Source organism: Cavia porcellus, unplaced genomic scaffold (assembly GCF_034190915.1).
Source record: "Cavia porcellus strain 051 isolate PalLab524CR breed Dunkin Hartley unplaced genomic scaffold, mCavPor4.1 scaffold_8, whole genome shotgun sequence".
In the NCBI taxonomy this organism is placed as follows: Eukaryota; Metazoa; Chordata; class Mammalia; order Rodentia; family Caviidae; genus Cavia; species Cavia porcellus.
Window position 1 is genome coordinate 35,781,817 of NW_026947491.1, and position 24,466 is coordinate 35,806,282.

Genomic DNA, 24,466 nt, shown 5'->3' on the forward strand with positions numbered 1-24,466 from the left:
TTTATTTGTATATTTATGCTATGTTTAAACTGGCAGGCAGAGCCTAGCATCTATACCTGGTTCCTTTTCAATGCTTAGAATAGCGAGTGACACAAATAATTATTGAGCATATAGATATTTAGCAAACATATCATGATAGCAAAAGTAAGAGACAATATTTTTTTTAAAAAGCAGAGAGATTAGCTGTTAGCTAGAATACCAAAATGGATGTTAGCTTAGTGGTGGTAGTAGAAGCATGAAAAATTTAAATGCAAGAAGATGGTGGTGGAAATCAAAGATAGTTGGAAATAGCAAGAAGAAATGAACAAAATAGAAAGACAATCTGAGGGCTTTTCTTCTATATAGTTGTGAAAAGCATCTCTACCTAATTCAGTTAGAGGGATAAAAGAAGGAATGGTTTATTTAAGGTTATTTGGAATCAGGCCAGTCAAAATAGTTCACCTTACTCAATGCAATATAAAAATAAATTGCCCGAATGAGATTGGGTGTGCTTAGGTTTTTCTCCTTCTCTTCTACTTATTAGCAGTATTACAGTGGGCAGATCAGAAATCTCTTTTAACTTTAGGGTCTGCAATTCCAAAATGGGCAAAATAAAACCTAACTTCTAGAACTATTTTAAAGAGAAACAAGGAAGGGTATGTAGATAGTTGTGTTTACTATAGAACTTACTTCATGCAGGAGCTCAGTGTGTTAGCTGTTATGATAACACTGCATCAGTTCCATTGTCCAGCTGCAGGTGTATTAAGTAGAAGTGTTAATATTAGAAAAGGGAACTGTATTTCCTGTTATGTAAAAGATGTCTCTTTATTTTGAATTATACACTAGTAACTTATTGATCACATTGTGAGTGATCATTGAGCACATGCTAAATCACAGACCATTGGCTTAGAGGGGAAATACAGAAAAGTTTTTAACTGTGATCATTTGTGTGTTGGGGATCAAGAAATACAATGGGGAGTTGTTTCATCCTGAGCTAACTAGCATATCTTGCAAGTGTTTGCATTAAAATTACTAATCGTTCTATTTATTTGTCTCAAGAGGTTGAAAGGAAGTCCTACTTTTGTTTAAGAGTAATTGAAAAGATGATGCATGATTAGATGATGGTTATAGTTGTTATAGTGGATTTGCCATTTAAGGATAAATATGATAACAAAAGTCCAGGACTCTCTGAATTAGCAATAATGAGTGAAGAACAGTCAATAAATCATGTAATTGTAAAAGACTTCGGGACCTTTTTCAGAGAATTAATTTCTGGGTATACTTTATCTGCAGAATAGTTTGATGGTGATGTTGATTTGTCAAGTGCTCTGCTAGGAGGGGCAGTGAATCAAGTGCACTTGGATTTACCGCGAGAAAAATAGCATTAATTGATTTATGTTGCACATATCCATAAAGTAAAGCCTATGGCAACTAGCAAATATGATAATTTCACATTTACCTATGGCTTACCAAGTACAACTCAAAGCTCGAAGGCAAAATTTTATGTTTTATATTTAATTTTTAATATTACTTCCATATAACTTTTCTGCGTATTAAAAGTCAATTTTCAGAACCACAGGCACACCAATTTTTATGAGCAAGACTTTTATGAGCTGTTATCCTGAGGTAGCATAAAATTATTTTCGGATAATTTTTCTTACTTCTCTGTGTCCAGCGTTAACATATGCTTAAGGTTATAAAATTTCTAAATATGGCACATTTCATTAGAAATCTGATATACTGTGCAGTGACATGTTAGGAAGCTTCAACCTCATAATGGCATTACAAATGTACTTTTTAATATTGCTCACGCTGATCATTGTATTTAAAATCAAATATAAAGAATGATATTGAATAAGTGTTTAGTAACCTTATGAACATTGTTTCATCTCTTAACCACAGTTATGAACAAGAACAACTAATCTTTGAAGCAATGTCCTCTTTAAAACACAATAATTTAAACCTCCCATTAATATACGGAACAAGAAAGACGTAAAATAGATAAAATAACTTGTTAGACTGCTTTATATAGTAAATTATATTTATACATATATATTTATTTGTTTTCCTCATAGATGTTTTTGTTTTTGCTTTGCCTCTAGTCACATACATAATATAAAAGTATCTACAGCCACAATATATTAGCAACACAAATCATCATTCCATAAGTTCCAAAGAAAAATAAATTGTCTCTTTAGCAAGTTGCTTATTTTCATAGCTACCACTTGTGTGTACTAAATCATCCCAACTCCATCCTGCTTCCCCATGCAAGGCCATAGGAATCTGCCATGAGAGTACTGAGCATGATGAAAACGTTCATAGATGAGAAAACAGAAGTATAAAGACTAAATGAGGTAATATTTATTGCTAGAAATATTGTAAGTTTAGAGCATAATCTATGCATTTAAAGTAAAAATTCTAAGATAGCCATAAGCTACCTGAAGTTCAGTGTACACCTCAGCCTGAATATTTTTCAGGCTTTGTCAGTAACTTGCAGGATGAACATTATAGACCTGTCCTTCTCATGGATGCAAAATTGGTTCCAGGAGGCAAAATTATTCAGATGAAACATTATTATAAGGTAAGTTTCAATATACCACTTCCATTACCACTATCACTTAGTACTAAACAGAAGCACGTGTTAGCATGACATTTGATTTTTAGGTTTCTAGACAATCGTAGCATTAAAGAATCATGGCACATCTCATATGATGAGTAAAAATGTCTTCGCTATTAGCCTGCTCTAGAAGCCAATTCTTCTGCTACCAGTTGTACGGTTTGGGGCAGACATCCTGACCTCAGTTTACTCCCATATTAAAATGAGAAAAAAAAATCATAAGTACTGTTTATATATTTGCATGTGGTTTGTAGTAGATTAAGTGATTCAAATGCCTGGCACAGAGCAAGTTCATGGCAACTATTGTTGTTATTGTTTTGGTTAGTTTTTAAAAACTATGAAAATACATATCTCTTAAAAAGGTTTCATGAAGAATTCTCAGTCACATGGATGGAGAGATAATAGAATACATATCAGGGGCTACCGAATTTGTTCTGGTCTTTTCCTTATCAGTAATTTGGTGGGCTCAATGAAAAGATTCCTACAATCCCACTGACTATAACTATTACTATCTATAACTTTAAAACAGAGAGTTTAGCATATTCTTTATTTATTATTTTATGCTCTGAGAGTATATGCTTTACCTCCAGTAAGCATTTAATAACTATTGTATTAATTCAGTGTGATACCATCCTATGGTGAACTTGAGTGTATCATCGAGGATTTTTAGAAATGCAGACTTTATATGCTCTCTGTTAGAGCTATGTGGAACCTATAAAACAAGCCTGCTATAGCCACAGTGGGGTTTTCTGAATGGAGTGTGTCAGCGGAAAGATACATAGCCGCTAACGTGCTGAAGTAAGGTTCTCTACCCCAGCATGTAGATTTGTTTTTCAGGGTACTCTAAGGGTGATAGATTATTGCTCCCATAAGTGTCCAACAAGGAAAGCAATGTATGTTAGACTTTGCTTGGCCACTGACCTCTGAACTAGCAATAGTTTCAGAAAATTTTTCAATTCACTGAGGATATAATTCTGAAGCAACAAAATGTAGTTTATTCTTTCCGCTCCTCTAACCTGCCCCAATATATCTTCTTTTCCCAGTCTTTGCTCTGTTACTTGAGGATGGATAATTTTTCTTGAGCTGAGAAGATGAATACTCTTGACCTAAAACTCATTGAAGATAGTCATGGGCAGTTGGACAGTTCAAATCTATTGCTCAAAAGGTTTTCATTTTTTTGTTGCATGTTATCATTGTGTTGTCTATGGGGTCAGAAGCAAAGGCTCTGGAGTCGTTCCAGAACTTGAAGTCTTTACTAAGAAAGATGAAAGCAGATGGAAACCACATTGGATACAGAAGCAATGTTTCTAAAAGCCTGGTGCATTGAAGACCCAGAATTCAGCCTACTTAATTTTTTTTATAAAAGTGGCATTTTGACTTCACAAAGGGTGCTTGTCAGAATAGTTAACTGCTGGAACATCAGCCTTACTGATGAGTAAGAATGGACTGATCCCAATCAAAATGGATTTGGACTCATTTTACTCTATGCTAACAAAATTATTTGCAATCATCCTAATGCCAACTACGGCATCTCTATCTTGTTTCAAACAGCAAAGCTCTTCGTAAGAGTTCTGTATTTATTGGCTCCTTTGTTTTTTCAATATTCATTATTTTATTTAAATTTAACAACTCATACAAGCACAAAACATGTACACTTAGTGAGAGATCGAATGACATTTTGATTCATGTATACATTGTGTGATCGGGTTAAAGATTTCTCAAACATTTATCTCTTTTAATGGCAAAATTTTAAAATCTTTTCTTCTAGCTTTTTGAATTACAAGATAAATAATTACTATCATGTAGTTTTATTCCTAACCAACAATAACTTAGTACTCATTGATGAGGCTCCCCATTGCATGCATACTTCTTTCTCTGGCCTCTGGCAACTACCATCCTATTCAATGTTTTTAGACCACAACATCAGTATTTTATAATAACAACATTTTTAGATTATGCATGAGTGAGATCATGGAGCAGCTGACTTTCTCTGCCAGGTTTCTTCATTTATCTCAAGTTCTATCCAAATTATCACAAATGACAGGATTTCATTCTTTTGTCTGGCTGAATAGTATTCCATTGGGTATATGTAGCACAATTTCTTTATCCATTTCATCACCTGAAGAGCACTTAGGTTGTTTCCCTTTCTTGCCTATTTTTAAATAGTGCTGAAGTAAACATGGGGTGCACATGTCTCTTAAGCATACTGATTTAATTTCCTTTCCATATATATACAGGAATGGAATTGCTGAAATCCATGGAAGTTGTATCTTTAGTTGTCTTTCTTTTCCTCAGGAATCTCAATACTGTTTTGCATAATTGCTGTCATAACTTACATTCCTGTCAGCGGCATGCAAGGGTTTCCTTTTCTCTATATCCTTGACAACACTTATCTATTCTCTTTTGATAACTGGCATTCTTACTGCAATAAGGTGCTATCTCATTAGGGTTTTGAATTGAATTTCTCAGATTAGTTATATTGAGTATTTTCATATGCTTAGCTATTTGTATGTCTCTCTGTCTTTGTCTCTGTCTGCCTCTCTGTCTCTCTGTCTCTCTGTCTCTCTGTCTGTCTGTCTCTCTCTCTCTCTCTCTCTCTCTCTCTCTCTGTACTGGGAATCAAACTCAGGACCTTGCACTTGCCAGACAACTGAGCTACAGCTCCGGCCCCTGTGTATCTTCTCTTGAGAAATGTTTATTTTATACCTATTGGCCATTTTAAAAATAAAATTGTTTTACTGCTATTGAGGTTTTACAGTTCTTTTATATAGTCTGATATTAACTGTTTGTGAAATGTATAATATGAAATATTTCCCACAATCTTGATGTTGCCTCTTCACTCTGATCATTATTTCCTTTGCTGTGCAGAAGGTTTTCAACTTGGTGTAGTCTCCATTTTCTGTTTGCTTTTGTTTCTTGTACTATTAGGATTTTGTCCAAAAAAATTCTTGCCCACTCTGACATGGCTTCTCTTCCAAATTGTAAATATCTCAGTGACTCACTGCTGTCACTGGCCCGCTTCCTGTGGCTTTGTGTACTCCCTTTGCAGTGATTTTATCCAATTTTGTGGTTGTAGATTAATAGATATATCAGTGAGTCAACCTATAGTATCTCCAGCCTCAGCCTGTTCCTTAAGCTTCCCACTACCTGCATAATTCTTTGACTTGTAGAATGTCTTAGTCCCTTCCTGTAGCTATTTCAGAATACAACAGGCTGGGTAACTTATAAGCAACAAAGATTTATTTGGCTCATGTTCTGGAATCTGGAAAAAAGACCAAGAGCTGGCACTTGGTAAGAGCCATATGGTCCATCATCACATGGCAGTGAGTAAACAAGCGCACAGTAATGGCACTAACCCATTCATCACCACTTCTTAACAATTCCGTCTTTGCATTCTATTATAATCACAATTAAGTTTCAGTGATTTGTGGAGGGTAATTTCAAACAATAGAAGATACCTAAAAGATGATAGAAGATATCCATGTTAGCATGTTCTAAATAGCTCTCTGGATTTCTTACCACTTCATATCTTCTACAAGTGTGTTGTTTGGTTCTCCAATAGTCTCCTTATTAGTAAATGCTCCTACATTCACCAGGTGCTCTAGCCATTGAGCAATCCAGGTGGTGATAGCTTCAAAATACAGCTTGTTTTGGAGGCATGTGGGTATCAGAAATTGAACTCATAATCTTGTGGCAGGTGTTTATGCCACTGAGCTATATCCCCGACCCTCAAAGTACATCTCGATCCTACACTCTGAATGTTGTTGTTTAAACCACATCATTTTATATACCAACTGTTCTGATTGGACTTTATTCCCTGTATATCCAGTCTACCACTCTCCACGCACATCATTCACACTGCCATGACTGCTGTAACATTCCTGCATTTGAACCAAATTGGTTCAATTCTTCTTCATGACTCTCTTGGTTACTTTTCTCTCATTGCTGGAACAAATGCCAGATACCCCAAAAGAAGGAAGGAAAGGTTTATTTAGCTCACTGTTTGTGGAGGTTTTAGTGCATAATCAACTGGCTCCAAGACAGGGTGGCACGGTTGACGGGCAACACTTCAAGCCAGCAGCCAGCAAGAGCAATGAGAGCAAAAGTGGGGATAGAGAAAACCTCTTTCCTCCCTCTTATTGTCTGGAAGCCAACCCCTGCCCCCAAAGACAGATGTAACACTCACAAAATTGACCACTTAAGACAGCATCCAAGCTCTACTCACTACTTTCCAATCCCCTTTTCTCTGTTTTTCTTCAGAACACTTAACACTATTTGGCATCGTATGTTGCCATTTGCTGATAAACTGATCTTTGATTCCAAATGTAGTATGTGCTCTAGGGGCTAATCCTGAAAAAGAGACATAATCATAGAAATTAAACTGTTGTATGGAAACTTAACAGGTCATTTACCTCTGCCAACCATCTGACATTTGGATCAACTGCATACTTTTTCCATTGTTTGTGAGATGAATATTTTTATATTAAATCAAATCTTCCCACTGATCTCCACCATCATTATTTGTTTAAAGAGAACAATTACCTTAATATTAAATACTAATTTTACCAAAGACAGTAACATCTACTCTGTTTTGAATGTGCAATTAATTTTCCTCTATAATCCATAGAAGAAATTACTCATTCTGACAATTGAGTGTTATCATTGCTGGCAGCAAATGGAAAGCCAGAGCAGATACGCAAGCAGTAACATTTTGTACCAAACCTGAAAACACAATAAACTCCAATAAGCAGATAATGTGTGCTTTTGTACTGAAGCCAGAATCTGAAAAATAACACAAAAATGTGTTATCAAATTCCTTTTCCCCTCGATTTCACTCTTTCCTTATAAGAAGAATATACTGCTGAGTAGAATATTTTCAATTTAGTATGTAGTTAACGTGTTCTTAAGAAGTACTCAGTAGGTCAAGTTGTTGAATAACTAATGGAGGATTGTTTAAATTGCCCATGTTGAATATATCCTTAGACTTCTCACTAATTTTAGCCATCAGCAAATCTTTCTAGCCAATGGTTTGCCCCTTTTTCTTTCATAAGAGCCTTTAGGATGTTAAAAAAAACCCGTCTCTGTGTATGTGGCGCTGCATTGCCCTAGTGAAGAATATTGATTTTCCATTATTCCTAGATGCCACACGATGCATTTCCATTAGTTGTAAACACTTTTAAGTCTGACTTTTATTCTGTCCTTCATCACATTACTCTGCCAGGTCAAGACATCTGTAAATGAGTCTCAGTGCATTTCATCAGACACATTTCCATCTTGGTTTTTAAACAAATGAAGCTCTCAAGGTTTCTTGATGTAATTAAGTTTGTTTTAAAAATATACTGCCAGAGCCCTAGGGAAAGTTTTCTTAAAAGTAATGGACTATACCTGCTTTTCAAACCTGCTATGTATCTGACATACTTGTTTTCTCTATAAATCCTAAACTAATGCATATTTTTCACTGAGGTATGTTGCCTTCAGAATTAACCAGGAAAATTTATAATAGCTTTTGTAAGAAGAAACATTAAGAAAGCACATTAAACAATACTGTAAAATATATCCTTATGATAAACTAGATTGTTCAGCCAACAAAATGTTTTATTTAAAAAAGCAAAAATGGATAAAAATTACACAGAATTTCAAAAAAATAGGAAATTAACACTAGTTAATATATTGCATATTGTTATCTTAAAAGCAGTTGTTCATATTACAAGATTTAAGCATAAAAATAATCAATGAAAACACAAACTGTTCTTTTTTATGAACTAACAGAGATTAGTAGTATTATATTGTATATATACATACATATATATTTATATATATGTATGTGTATATATCTATATTATATAATGTATTACATATTGTATTTTACATATATAATATATTATGTATAATATATAAAGTAATGTATGTACATATATTAGATACATATATATAACATAATGTACTATATAATTTATATGTAATACAATATATTACATATATGTAATATAATATATACAATATTACATACATTATACATATATGTATACATGTATACATATAACCTTTTCTTTTCTTTCTTTTCTCCTTTCCCCTCTCAGTTGTTCTTTCCTTTAAAGCACTTTCTTTCTCTTTCATTTTTCACAATATGTATTGTATATTTTGGATCTTATTTACTCTTTCAGTTTTTTTATGCTAAGGTGACAATACAATATTTATGCATGTGAGTCTAATTTGTTTCATTTATGATTATGGTCTGAAGTTGCAACCATTTACCTATAAAAGCCTCAAGTTTATCCTTCTTTATAGCTGAGTAATACTTCACCGTATATTTTTGAACATGTTTTTTTATCCATTCTGTGGTTGATGAGCATTTGGGTTGTTTTCAAGATTTAAATGTTGCAAATTGTGCTGCTATAAACATAGGTGAACACATATCACTGTGGCATGATGTTTTTAGTTCTTCTGGGGAAAACCCAGAATGGCGGTACCTGGGCAGAATAGTACCTCCAATACTAGTTTATTGAGGAATCTCTAGACTGATTTCCACAGTGGTTGTACCAGTCTATATTCCCATCAGCAGGGAGAAAGTATTCCTTTTTCCTTACAGTGCCACCAGCATTTATTGTTTGATTTCTTGATGGCAGCCAATCTTTCTGGCATGAAATGGACTCTCGTTGTTTAATTTGCATTTCTCAAATGACCAGTGATGTTGAGCATTTCTTCATGTATTTATTTGTCATTTGTATTTTCTTCATCTGAGAAATTCATGTTCATCTCATATGTCCAGTTTTGGACTGGGTCTTTGAATTTGGGGGACTTGATATTTTTCAGTTCCTTATATGATCTAGATATAAGTCCTTTGTCTGAGGGGCAGTTGGCTAAAATTTTTCCCATTGTATGGGCTTTCTTTTCACTCTGTTATTGATGTATTTTATGTGCAAAAACGTTTTAATAAGATGAGAACCCCATTGTTGATTCTTTGAAGTATTTCTCATGCAGTTTGCATTGAGTTCATGAACTCTTTGCCCTTCCCATGTCCTCAGGATTTCTACCTACCTTGTCTTCTAGGAGATTTAGTGTTTCTGTTTTAATATTTAGATCTTTGATCCATTTTTAGTTAGTTTAGTGTAGAATGATAGACATGTGCTTAACTTTAATCCTTGGCATGTGAAAAGCCAGTTTTTCCAGCACCATTTATTAAATAAGATATCTTTCTTCCAGTGAACTTGTTTGCCCCTTTGTCAAAGATAAGGTGGTTGCATGCCTTTGTAGTTGTGCCTGCATCTTCTAATCTTTTCCACTGACTCTGAGGCTTGTTTTTTCCAGTACCATGTTGATTTTATCACAGTAGCTTTGTCCTGTAATTTCAATTCAGGAGTTTTGATGCGTCCTGCCTTGGCTTTGTTTCTAAGGATTGCGTTGCTCTTCTAGGTCTCTTCCATTTCCAGATAAATTTTAGAAATGCTTTCTTGAGATCTGTGAGACATGCTGATAGTATTTGATCAGGACTGCATTAAATCTATATAACAGTTTTGGGAGTATGGCCATTTTCACAATGTTGGTTCTTTCTACCCAAGAGTGAGGAATGTTTTTCCATTTTCTTTCTTTCTTTTTTTTTTTTTTTTTTGTATCAGGAATCAAACTCATGATCTCATGCCCACCACACAGGTGCTTATACTGCTGAGCTAAATCCGCTTTCCGTTTTCTAATCCTCTTAAATCTCTTTCAGAGTTCTATAGTTTTGTATTTTTTGTGTGTATACCTCCTTTGTTAGATTGATTCCTAAGTATTTCTTTTTTTTATGCTATTGTTTAAGGAGGCATTTCCTTAATTTCTCTCAGGGAATTTGTTGTTGTGTATGTACAGGAATGCTATTGATTTTTTGCGTGTTGATTTTGTATCCAGCAATACTGCTGAATTTGCTTATTAACCCTCGTAGTCTTTTTGTGTTGTTTTGGTGTCTTCTATAGAGTATCATGTCATCTGCAAATAATGCTAATATTTTTCTGTCCTTATTCCTTTTATTTCTCCCTCTTGTCTAATTGCTCTCACTGACTTTTCCAGAACTAAATTGGAGTGGTGATGATGGACATGCTTGTCTTATTCCTGACTTTAGAGTGAAAGTTTTCAGTTTTTGTCCATTTAGTATGATGTTCTCAGCCAACAAAAGTTTTAGAGTTCATTGGTGTTTGCGGGGGGGGGGTGGATCAGGTTCTTTAGAACATTTCAAATAAAAATTTACAGTATGATTTAGATTGCTTTTAGTGAAGGAGGTCTGTCATCTGTACTACTAAATAAAACCCTACTTCAGAAAGCCCCCAAACTTTTCCTCCATGGATTTAAAATCCTTTGATAGCATGTGGTCTTCTAAGAGGAAGATTATGGAAATCATTTGTACTTTAAGAGAAAAGCAACAGTGAATATTAAAAGAAAATTGGAGTACAGCTATGAGAAAATAGTTGGTACCAAAGGGCATCTAAGAAGTGACCTCCCACTGCCTTTCTTTTGAGCAGTCTTCTCATTTACCGCAGGGCATCTCTTGTATTCTGTTTTACACTACATTCCTGTCTCTCGCCATGGCAAATGACCCCTCCACCTTTCTAAATCACTGGCTAGTTTATATTCTCATTCTTCCTTCTCTGTCTTGGCTAGACTTTTCTCGTGAGCTTCTTTGCATTTAATTTACCTGGTGCCTAAAAGGGTATCTTTGATTATCCCAACATGCATTTTTAATCAACTCCCCAAACACTTACTGCCTCATCTCATAATATTTACTCTTGACCTCCTCTCTCTCTCTCTCTCTCTCTCTCTCTCTCTCTCTGCTTAACATTTTCTCCTTTACTTTGTGATCATGATTCCAGTCTGCCTAGTTAATAAGGAAAAAAGCAAACAACCATTTTTGGTAATAATGAATCTCAGAGTGATGTGTAATGTTTATATATTAAACATTTACTGTGTGGTTTCTTTTTACCTCAGTGTATCTTATGTTTTCATTTCTATGAAACCTAAAACAAATTACTGTATATCTTTAATTTTTGGAGTGGTCAATTCATCAATTCAGTAAATATTTGAGTTCTTACTCTTAAGCCCCTGTTTTATGTATGGTAAATATAGCAGGGTACAAAACAGAAAAAAAATTTCTTTTCCCTAAACTCTCTGGAGCTTACATACCAGTGTGTGTGGAGGGGCAGACAGTAAACAAATAAATAAGCAAAGCCTACTGTAGGTCAAGGCTTCCAAGGATTAACTGAGCCAAGTGATACTATGGCAACTTTGCCAATTAGAAGAAGCACAAGATTGCTGAAAGAATGCAGGCACTCTAGCTTAATAAGAAACAAAAATATCACCCAAAGCATACGTACAATTTTCAGGCCACCACTGCTTACTGTCATCTAAAATCTTGTTGCTAGGACACTGCTAAACATAGAAAAGCAAAGAACAGTTTACAAGCTGGAGAAATTTTTGGTAGAATAATGTGTTGATATGCATGGACCTAAATTCAGTTCTGAAATATAAATGAGTAGAATTCGACAAAGAAGCAAATATGTCTATAAAGTTGACCATTGAAATAATTTGAGGTTTAAAATCAATGTGCCTAAAGAGGAGATACACACATTACTACATTGAAAAAAATGTTATTTCATAGCAACATTTAAGAATCTATTGTCTATTCTGTTTTAAAGGTCCATCAATTCTCAGTAAAATCTAATCTAATCTGTGTCTTAATTTCCTGAAAAGCCTGATGGCTAATCTTTATCACAAAAATATAACTTTTGTTCTGACACTACATGGCATTAGTTTTGAAGAGTAGAGTAATCAGTGTTATTAAATTTTTTATCCTCTAATTCTTCCCTAAATGAAAACGAGACATCTTCATTTGACTTGAAAAATGGAATGCTAGTCAGGGAATTCAAAAGCAGTGTTAGTTTCATGCTTGAATTCCCCTGAATAGTATGAAATTTCTTTTCCTTGATCCTGAGGCATGAACCTGAAAGAGGAAACATTGGAAAATGACAAATCCAAGGTGTCTTTCCTAAATACTGACATACACTGAAATTCTATCCAAATGTGAGCCATGAATGATAGAGGTTAGTAACTGAGTGTCATTGCTATAGGCAGAAGTAAGCTGCCATATGTGAGAAAAAAGATCAGATCTATATCAAGCCACTGTTCATTTACTTTTTATGGAATATATGCTCATCTGAATGGAAATTGACTGTTTATCATATATGAATCATATGAAAAGTTGGAGGTTATTAATGCCGTGTATCTCATTGTGAACTAATGAGAAATGAAATACGGTAATATCATGTGTCTAACTAATTCTCACATTAATGAGGCACAAATCTGATAGGCCTCTCAGTTTTTACTACATTTAATAGTAGTGAGTGGTGACAAAGCTTTGAATTATTGAATGCTGATAACATTTCTTGAATAATAAAGTAAATAAAAATTATATAATATTTATTCCAGGATGAGTCTTTCTTGGACTTAGTGGCCCAACACATTTTCTTTATTTTTATTTTTATTTATTTATTTTTTTATTTAAGGAGAAAAAGAAAAAAATAGAAAAAGGGTACAAGTTATACAGAATTTCAGAAAACATAAACAGTAGGAAATCACTAGTTAATAGGTTACACTTGTTATCTTAGAAATAGTTGTTCAATTTACAAAATTAAAGCATATAAAGTGGACTTTCAAACAGTGAGAGTGCAAACAGTTCTGTTCAATGAACCAACAAAACTCAGTAGTATGGTTATCTATCTTATACACCTAAGTATATATTCAGTTATATTCTTTAGAACATTTTCTTTTCCTTTCTTTTGTACAATGACAATTACACATTTTGGGTTTTATTACTCCCACAGTTCTTATTACTTTTTTTTGAAGACAGTAAAACCAAATGTGCCATAACAGAACAGAGTCAGTCAAATCAAAAGGATGGACATAATAGATAATGTAAAAACAAAATACTAGGTGATCAACAATGGTTACCATAATGCCTCTTGCTATCTTAAAAAGAATTGCCTATATCATCAGTTATAATAAAATTGAACAAAATAGTAAAGAATAAAACCAAAACATTGGAGACATTACAGGACTTTAAAAGAAGATAATAGTTAACCGAGATGGGCGTCATAATGAATCTTATTGTCTTCACAGTTTTGCCTATACTTTCGAACTTAGTATTATCAAGCAAAGCAGAATAGAGGAAAATCAGTCAAAGAAAGATGGTGAGGGCTAACAGGGTTTCAAATCAAGTTAATAGGAAATCAAAGTGGGTTACTATAATGTATCCTGCTTTTTTCCCTTAATTAAAAAGATAAAAATTAAAAAGTAAATAATTTTTTTAAAAAGGAGATTGAGATAAAAGAGGGCATAACAACAAACCAGCACAGGTCAGAGCATAACCATTTAAGCAAAATGGTGTTTCGCCACAAGATATCCTGACATAAAAGTAGTTACCATAGTGTCTCTTTCCTTGAAATCTTTGGCTATAACTTCATATACTGTAGCACCAAACATATCGAGACAATGTAAAACCATTCAAGAGAATGACAGTATTACAGGGTATTTAGAACCAACTATCAGAAAATGAACAATGGTTTCTGTATAATCTCCTTGTCTATAAAAGCTTTTGCTTATATTATCACATATAATAAAATCCAATAAGATACAACCTGTTAAGACCGATGGAGACAGAAGAATAAAAGCTTGATGGGACTTCAAAGCAAGATGATACTAAATGAGCACTAGCTGTTATGATGTCTTGTTTTCTCCAAAATAGCTGTTCCTACCATCCAATCTTCTCTGCCTCATTTCTGTTGAGCTCTTTTTCTGTCGTTTGTTATCAGTTTGTCTTCTTCATTTTGCTTTCTGCTCCATTCATTGTGGCTTCTCTGCCACTGTTTCTGAAGTCTTGGTATTTTCCTTTTTTAGAATATCCTGCGGTAGTCTCTGTAGAGTTGAATTGGTGGTTGCAAATTCCCCTAGTTCCTCTTTATCCTGGAAGCACGTTGTTTTTCCATCAATTTCTAGGAACAGTTCTGCAGGATATATCAATCTTGGCTGGAGATTATTATCTTTCAAAGCTTGAATTATTTCTCCCCACTCTCTTCATGATTTGATGGTTTGTGCCTAGAAGTCTGCTGTAATTCTGATGGGTGTTCCCTTGTAAGTAATCTGTTTCTTGTCTCTGACTGCTTTTAATATTCTGTTCTTATATTGGATTTCTGGAATTTTGATTATTATATACCTGGGTGTAGCTCTGTTTGGGTTGTAGGTGGCTGGGGTCCTGTATGCCTCATACATCTGAGTATCTTTACCTTTTGCTAAATTGGGGAAATTCTCCTGGATTATTTCTGTGAATAGCTTTTGTAGTTCATTTGTTTGAGTCCCTACTTCTTCTTTTATGTTCTTAATTCTTAAGTTATAGATCCTCTTATCATCTTCTAGCCTTTGTATTATTGCTGTTTGTTTTCTTACTATTTTTAAGAAGTTTTTCATTTCATGCTCCCATATTACAAATCTGCCCTCCAGTTCAGATAATCTATCCTTAGTTTCTTTCAAGCTGTTATGCCAGCTTTCGATAGAATTTTTAGTTTCCTGGTAATCTCTTTGAACCTGCTTCATGTATTCTATGTTTTCTCTATTTTCTCCATCAAACAATTCTCCCCTTTTTTTCTGTTCTTCCATTCCATCATCTATTTTTTCTTGGGTGGTGCTTAGCATTTCTCTAACTATTCTACTTATATCTTGCTTTATTTCATTAAATACTTCACTTTTAAACTCCTCTATGAGGCTCTGGAGACAGTGCTTTATGTCTGTTGGTGCCATGTCTGATATTGCATGTTTTCTGTCTTCCTTTGCATTTCCCTTTCCTGGATCAGTGTTCTCAGGATTGGGGACTGAGGACCCTTTCTTGTTGCTTCCTCTTCCCATACTTTTTGTTGCTTCCATACAAGCAAATGTAGGAGGCCCAACTTTTTTCTCTTCGTTGGTTACAGTTTGTTTGAATTGGGCCGGCTAGGTGTTCCCACCCACTGCAATGTACTAAGGAGACACAGACGTGGGCAGCCTCTACTGGGCCTGCCCCTCCAGGTCAATCTACCGAGGGCTTCATTGCTAGGGTGCACCTCCAGGCACTGCGACCTGCTTTGGGCTAGCCTACTGGGTCTTAGTCAGCTGCTTGGTGCAGGCCAGGCACTCCCTACCAATCCTGCTTGAGAGGGAAATATGTGGCTAATGTCACTGCAGCGTCCTGTTCTGGCAAGTCTGCCCGGTCCCATTATGTCCTTTGCTGGAGCTTCCTACTCTATGAAAGGGTCCCGTTCCACTCACTCACTGCAAGTCGATGTAGGGCTCCCTGCTAGTCCTGCTTTCAACTCCGTTCGCAGATTCCTGCCCTCAGAGCTTTCGTGTGTCTCTCTTCCTGCCCTGCAGATTTGGATGCAGCAGCAGCAGCAGGAAATTCAAATCATGGCTTCCAGTGGCTTGGGTTCTAGCTTCCCGCGCTGAGATTTTATCTGTTCCTGTTATAGCACCAGGATTGGATTTCTAGTTGGTTTCTTTTAGCTTAGTTCATTCCTGTGTCGGCCTTGCGTATCTCCCCTTGCTTAGGACTTCTCGTACCATACCATTCCTGGATATTAAATGGGGTATCTCAGAGAGCCTCCGTAGCTGCTACTATCTATCTGCCATGTTCTCCTGGAAGTCCAACACATTTTCATTGTCATTCTTCAAGTTAAATGTTTTTATCTTGTGTTCAAAATATATACTTTCCATGCATGCATGCAGAAAGATATGGTTCTCATAGCACTTGTATACAATCTGTGGATGGCTGGTTATGCATTCGTAGTCACAATGTCAAGACAGTCGCAGTGTTTGCTGTCAATCATCCACTAGTTGAATCTCACCACTCATTACAGTCTGATTAGAAGACAGCAATTCCTGCAGACATTTGTTTCATGGAGAAAGAATTAGAGTTGATGTTCTTGTTCACATTAGGGTCATATGACTCAAAGGAAAGTCCTCTAAGAAAAAAAATGGTTTAAATCTCTCTTGCCACTGGCTCATTGAGAGATTAGTAGTTGTTTCTCAGTAAGAATGCACAGAACAGGTAAAAATAATTTCAATTCTAAATGTAAAACAGGAAGTAATGTGACTTTTCAGGGTGAGAGATAGCCTCCCCTAGCAGAAAATGTATATTATCTGGAGCCAGATAAATCCGGGGCTCTGCTGCATGGCATTTTTGTCACTATGGACAAGTGACTTAACTACTCTGAGGCAAATTTTCTTACCTATAAATGGATATGTTATTTAAATAGATTGTGACAACATCTCATAAAACATATTTATTAGAACATCCCTTTGTGACTTTTGTTAAGTATTTAAAATTTTTATTTTTCCATTCTACCTCAGTAAAGCTGGGGAAAATGAATCTTTGATAACAAGATTTCAGGGTCATTTGTGTGTGTGTGTGTGTGCATGTATATACATAGTCATAAATATATTCATATAGCCTATGATGATATTAGAACATTGCAAGATTTTAATAATTTATCTGCTGATTTTCTTTGTCTTTGGCTGCCTGCGTTGGTATCTCCTTCCTCCACATACATAGTAGCAATGCGTCCCTTTTGTGCACCATTAGTGAATACCACCGTGCTGTCTGGACCTCACCACAGTTATGTCACATACCGTGAGGAAGAAACCAATAAACTCTTGCTCTTTCCTCTCCTCATGAGGCCGTTGCTTTATGCCTCTAAGGGAAACAACCCTTCTTGACCAGACCCAAAGGGGCCTCTGGGAGAACTCAACTCTGACCTAAGTGCCAGTTAAAGGTAAGGAAGTAGCTATACAATGGATGCTGGCAGAAAGGAGAAGACGCCTTTCTTTATTACCTTAACCTTGAAAGGACCAGTATGGGACTCTGAAAACAGATTTGTCTGCTTCCTCTGCTTCCCTGTCAGAATAAAGATCTTAGAATCATACTCGGAAATGAGCCATGCTTATCAGTCATTTCCATGACTCTACCCTCTGTCTCCAGCAATGTGTCAAATGTGGTCGAAGCATTATCTCACCTTCCCAAAGAGCCTGTGAAGTTGATGTATTCGGTAATCGTTTGTAGATGAAGAGACTGAAACTAGAGATTCAAAAATGCCGTTCTGTCTTCCCTTTCTCCTTTATTTAAAGAAATACCCAAGGTTTCACTGACCTTCATTTTCCACTAAAATGAGGTCAAAATGTCCTGCAAAATGGTAGCAAATATATCCATAAGAATATTGAACCTGAGAATGTATACAGAGTAGGAATGGAAGTGCAATTTTGTTAATTGTGAGAGAGAATGCAGCAGGGAGTCAAGAGATTAAGTTAAAGAGTTTTTGAAAAACAACACGTAATGACTATATTAGGAGTGGCTCTGTGAGACTTTATGAATAAGACATCGTCTCTTTTTTATTCTCTTAAAATTGCTTTCTTATGTGGTACTACCTATTCATTCACATTTCACCCCTTCACTCCCGGGCACCAACTCCCTTCCCTGATCTCTTCTGAAAACAAAAGTTAAGCCTCCAGATAAAGACCCAGAATATCTCTTTTCTCTTTTTTCTTCTACTCACTGTTTCCTTACAGGAGAAAAATTATTGAAAAACTATTTTTTTTTAGAAAATTGGATTTTGATCACAGTCCACAAGAAATCTCTGGAGATCACTTTCAACCAATTTCACACCCAGTAGAAAATGTTAGTTTCACAGAAGGAAAAATTAAATAGGAGCATTCAAAAACTGCCCTTCCAAAAAGAAGACAATTATAAAAGACTGGCCCAATTGCTAATAACAAACATTCACTTTCTTACATCAAAAATTAAAAAGCGAGTAACTCTATTGATAATACTGTATCCTTATCCAGAGCAAGTGAAAGATACTGTTGTACTACAGTGATGCCTCGATTCACAACAATTCTTACCACAATTTTGGTTGCAAACTGTGTTAGACAAGAATTGATTCAAATTCAATGATTTGGTTCAATGTTGACTTTACAGTGAAGTTTCATTCGGTTCTAATCCAGTTCCAGTTTGGTTTGCGACCAGAAAAACTGAGTGGAGAGAACTGAATTCATGAGCCAGGTTATCACTGTAATTGTTTTATTTACCAAGCATACTTTTTCATCAGTTGTAGTTTAACAAAAGGTTAAATTTATTGTCAGCGTTCTTTGCAAGAATTCTCCAAATAACATAAAAAGAACAGAGATGGTATCAGTGCAAGGAAAAAAGTAAGTGCTACATTTCAACCTCAGTTACAGTTCAGAGGTGTTATGACCAATTTGTTTTCTACTAATATCAAAATGCTCATTCTTCCCTAGGGCTTTAGGTTTTCTGAATTTCCTAAATTAAATATCTGTTTGCTGATGGTATCTGAAACATGAGGGATGGTGAAACCAGTGAGAAATTTATGCACAACTGATAAAAGGATGCTACTGCACTTTTGCATTTTCTTTAATTCCTAGGAGCAGCTTGAAATGGTCCATAGATCAGAAAGCGGGTAGACACTAGCAGCTCTGATGGTTACCACCACCCACACACTGTCCGTCCTCAGGGTTCTGCTTTCCCTGCCTTGCCAGCAGGTTGGACTAGACACTAAAACCCCTAAAATGTCCAGGCATGATGTCATTAGTGATGTTTATCAGTTGTATTTATAGAAACCTTGGATAAATTTAACTGTTTATATTTAATTAATATATTGAAAGTAATGAATTAATATTTTGTTCATGATGGCTTTACATTCAAGTTGGTTAAAAATATCAACTAAATATAGGACTGATCATTTAGTAGTAATTTAGGTATTTAAAGTAAAATTATACATAACTTATATTTAGGCTTGTGATCCCCCTCAAAAATTTCTACAGACCTAGCATTCTTCTTCTTATGCTAGTTAAGACCTCTAATTTGATGCTGCTAGCTAAAAACAACTAGTAGATGAGACACCTAAACCTGTCTCCTGTGCACCCATTTCCCTTCCTTCTAAGAGAGAGGGTTATTCTCCCCGATTTCACCTTGACTACAAGGAAATAACTAATGGCAACTTGGGAATTAATTCACAATGGGTCTCTTATGCTATCACGTCAGCTACTCTATCTTTTGGCTCAAATCAATCTGAATTGCAAAAGAATAAGACCGGAGTCGTTGATATTTGTACACATTGTAATAGTTTGTATCAGAGATGATTAATTAAAGCCCCTGGGTATGAGTTGAAAAACTTGGTGAAATTAATCAAAACTTCTTTACTTTATATTCTTATACAGTACATACTATTATCAAATTCATATTGTTGAAAAGTAGCAAGGCAAAATATAATACATTTACTCCAGATTTATTAAATGTACATCTGTTCCTTTCTCTGAAAATTTAAGACAAGCTCTCTGGAATGAAAGAGATGAACATGCATAGATGTAAATCATTTCTGTGTTAGTTTCTCATTACCACATCAAAGAGAAAAATCCAAGAATCTAAGTTATGACTTAATTTTTATTTTGAATGCGTAGTGCTACCTAATGTACATAAAATAACCATCACACAGAATGAAACTGATACATCCAACAGCTGTCTGCATTTAAATGACTTTAAAATAAATGTTTATAAAAAGTTAATTTGGAGTGTTTTGCTGTTAGGAATGAAACAAATCACAAACATGTTTTCATATTGATTTTCTCTGACAGGACTGGGAATTTCCACACTTCATGGGTGATGTTGATGTAAACCTTCCTGGCCTGCACACTCCTCACATGCAATTCAAGATCCCTTTCTTGCAGAAGATCTTCAAAGAAGAATATCACATTCACATAACAGGTGTGGTATCTGACTTTGAACAGAGCTGGATGATCTCCTAGGCATGGCTTGCTGTAAAAGAACAAAACTATAACATTAAGAGGCATATATTTAATTTTATCTCTCTCTGACAGTAAGTGGTGGTTCCAGGTTGAGTGGAAACATAGTACCATCCGTAGGAGACTCAGTGTCTTTGGCAGTTTCACTGTTAGCAACCAGTAGGCAGATAGAAATGAAAAGAATGGGGAAAATGATTAAGGCTTACTTGCTTCTTCTCCACCTTCATGTGGAAAAGAAATATGTCACCTCCACTCATGTTGTATTGGTGATAGCTAGAAAATAGTCTTATTAGAATGAAAGAGAGCCGGGAAATACAAATCCCTTCAATGGCAGGTCCAGCATACCTGTATGTGAAGTGTGATAAAAAATACAGTGAATATTTAAATTTGTTTTAAAGGTATTACAGTAAAAGAATCATTGCCAAGAACCTGCATTAAAATATCCTCCTCACTAAAACACACCTCATCATGCTTGCTACTTTCTATGTATTTCTGGAAGTCCTATTTTATGTCCTTAGTGTGCTGTTGTGGCTGCCTTGATGTCCTGAATTGATTCAAAGTACTTACCTTTCACTGTTATTTTGACTTTGTGGAAGAATCAGAAACCACATAATACCAGATCTGGTAAGTAAAGTGGATGAAGACATACTATAATGTTTTCTGAGGCTGACTTTTATTGGATGGCATCAGCAGCATTCACTGAATTTTTATCACATCTTATAAAGAGACTCACCAAAGAGGACTTCCAGAGTTGCTTCAGGAATGGCAAGGATGATGGGATAAATGTGCTGAAAGATGGGGAAATATTTTGAGGGAGATTGGGAACAATGTCCTTTCCTGTAGTTTTGTTTGTTTGCTTCATCACACACCTTGTATGATTAGCAAAGAGGCAAGAACCATCTGCCATGCATCACTCTGCTTTGATCTTGCTCATTGAGTGATTCTTTTTCACAGTTTGGTATGCATTCAACACTAATTCACGTTGTTCTTTTTTGTTTACTGCTAAGATAAGACAGTAGTATTCAGTGCACCAGTCAGTCTATATGCCTGTGATTATGATATACTGTATGATAAAGTAGGCCACTTACTTGATTTTGTAAAATCTACATCTGTGACTGAGTACAGGTTTGTATCAAGTGATTCTTTTGTGGGTCCCCAGATTGTTTCATTTTCAGATATTTTCTACTTTTGCAATGACTAAAATATGATTTATTATAATATTCTTTCATGACATCTCATTTTTATCTAAAAAAGATTTCCTGGAGTTACATTTTGTACCTTTTTTCTTTTTTAACTTATAACAAGAAGCAGACAGCTGAATGATCGTAGATAAAGAGTGGTATTAGTTCTCAAGCTGTTCACATTCAGGGAATGAACGTGTGTTTTAAGGACAATGGCCTAGAATCCCACACCTGCTATAATAAAAACTGCTGAAGAAATCTGTGCTTACACTACCGTCTGTGCTGCTGAATAAAAATAGCCCAAGCACAGAAAATGTCTGAGTACTAGAGGAAAAAAAATACCTTTGCTTCTCAGATAGGGGGCTGTTTTTTGCTTTGAATGTGAGGAGACCTTCTTAAATTAGAGAATGAGCTCATGAATAGGGAAAATGCAGCTGGCGTCTTTTCCTATTCAAAATGAATGATGTCCTTCTATTAAATTCACTGGATAAATCAATCAATTTGAGTTCAGATCACACAGTGTGGTTTCAGAGTCCCCACTTAATCTCTGCAGCAAGCTACCTTCTTGGACTTCTAAAATAGCTATCACACACAGGACATCATCATATCCCTATGGGTGGGTCTTTGCCTGAACCATCTGTTCTTGCTCTCAGCTCTTGTCCCAGGCCGTCACTGCACTAATATTGTCTCTGGCTATGAGAATGTCTGATAAAAATAAACTGCTTAAATGCAGAGCACTGGGTTAAGAAAAAAGGAAGGAAAGAATTAGGGAACACAGTGATTTGAAAAAAAAATCAAGCTGTTAAAAACAATTTTTATTTTAATACTATTTTAAATGGCTTTGCTATATATACAAATGTATAGAAGGGGTAGATTCAAGGCTTGTAGTGTTAAATGTTTATACAATTTTGAATGCTTTATTTAAGAATTAATATAAAATTACATCTAAAAATCGTGCTACCTTGGAAGGGGGCTATGTGTGCAGCTTTAGGATAAAGCTTTCTATATAATTAGAGAGAGGCAGACTCATGGCTTCAAACCCTTATCCCACCAAACAGCATTTTCTAAAACCTGAAAAGAAAGGCTAAATTTTTATATTGGATGTTGCACACTAATAAGATTTCCCAGAAGATAGGAATATTGTGAGGGTGTACAGTTTGCTAATTGCCAAATCCCTTTATAAACATAGGAATTATTGTGCTCCATCTATAATGGTTCTGATCTACTTGGTCTGAAGAAGGCCCCAGGAATGAGACTTTGGAAAAGTTTCTCAAGTAATATTGATAATTTAGATCTGTTCCTTTCTGATTGAGGAACCACATGTGAGTTTTTTCCTGAAATTCATCATGAAAATGATGATTTCCTGGATCTACAAGAATGGCTGTGGATATTCTTAAGCTTAAGTTTAAAATAAAATAGAATGGGTGAGGGTTTTGGAGTGAAGGGCTCCACCATAAACAAATTAAATCCAATTTGTGCTAAATGCAGCTTGTTTCTATGAAAGCGTAGATTCTGGATTAAAACTCTTGAGAAGATGGCTACAGACGCGGAGGCTCAGGAGAGTCAGAACTTTCCTCCTCCCTGTTTTGATACTTGTGCTCTTCCTTCTTTTTTATTCAGCTGAAGATTTTGCTTCCCTGCACTAGTAACTAGTCCTCTGTGAAGGGCCTTTTATTTTACACCACTAAATAAGACAATTGTTTCTGGGGAAAACCACAGAAAATTTCCAAAATACTGCACTGTCATATGTATTTTCATATTTGAACAGTGAGAACCCTGTGAATCTCCATATGAGCCGTGAACTGCTGAAGCTAACTTGTAGACTATCTCCTCCACAGTTGTATTTTTTTAAGGGAGGTTTTATTGCTTCCTTAATAAGAAAACATAGTCTAGCCACTGAGGTGATTAAACAAAACCCTGTATCCATCAGTGAGAGTGTGAGAATCACTTGAAAAGCTTGTTAAAAGAACGAGGAAAAAAAAAAAAAAAAAAAAACCTTCAGCAGCACACCCAGAATACAGTGTCTGAGGTATGAGAGTGAGCCTGAAACATTCTCTCGGCTCTCCAAGTGATCCCTGAACAGGAGGCCAAGGACCATTCTTGGAGCAACACTGGGGTCTGAGAAACATTTTCTATTGACAGAATTCCTCTTATCTCAGCTTTCATTATTTTCACATGCAGCTATTAAAATCAAAAGCCAAAGTGCACAATGCAAATTTAATGGAAATGGAGTGGCCAATGAGAAAGGCACATTATAGAGCCCCTCTAGGAGCAGGAAAGTTCAGAACAGGGTCCAACAGAAAATGTCTCAAGATGGATTGTGATTGCAGAAAGGTGCTAGTCCAGGTGATCACTGAAGAAGCCAGAGCCAGGGATAGGAAGAGGATTTTCAGACCCTAGATTGCTTCCTCTTTCCTTTACCGACTTGTGTTTCTATTTTGTTTTGTTTTTGTTGTTTTTTTTCTATACTACAAGAGCCCAGACAAGGACATCTAAGGGTCTCCCAGAGTCCAAGAGTCTCCATCTTGCTTGCAGCTACTATGGTCGTATGATCTAGAGATGACAGTACATTGTAAACCAGTGGAGCATAGAGGCTGCATATAAGGGCTCTAGCTCTGTGTGCACTGCTGGTGTGGCCCTCATAAATTGCTTAACATCCCAGAGGCTCAATTTTTGTCTCTTAAGTGGGGGCAGTAATGGTGCTTATCCCACAGGATTGTGGTGAGAATTAATGAATGTGTACAAGGCACTCAGAAAACTGCCTGCCATGTAGTAAGTGGTCCATAAAATTTCACATTATTTTTCACTAGAAGCCTTTCATTTT

General features: G+C 35.6%; 1 protein-coding gene across 3 annotated transcripts in view; it reads left to right on the forward strand.

The window, feature by feature from the left end:
• Nucleotides 1-24,466, forward strand: part of Tmem117 (transmembrane protein 117) — a 487,955-nt gene that overhangs the window by 455,264 nt on the left and 8,225 nt on the right. For all 3 annotated transcript variants that reach the window (XM_003475852.5, XM_063254596.1, XM_013159502.3), the window contains one exon: nt 20,294-20,423. In XM_003475852.5, coding sequence (XP_003475900.1) covers nt 20,294-20,423 — 130 coding nt within the window. The remainder of the gene's footprint in view (nt 1-20,293; nt 20,424-24,466) is intronic.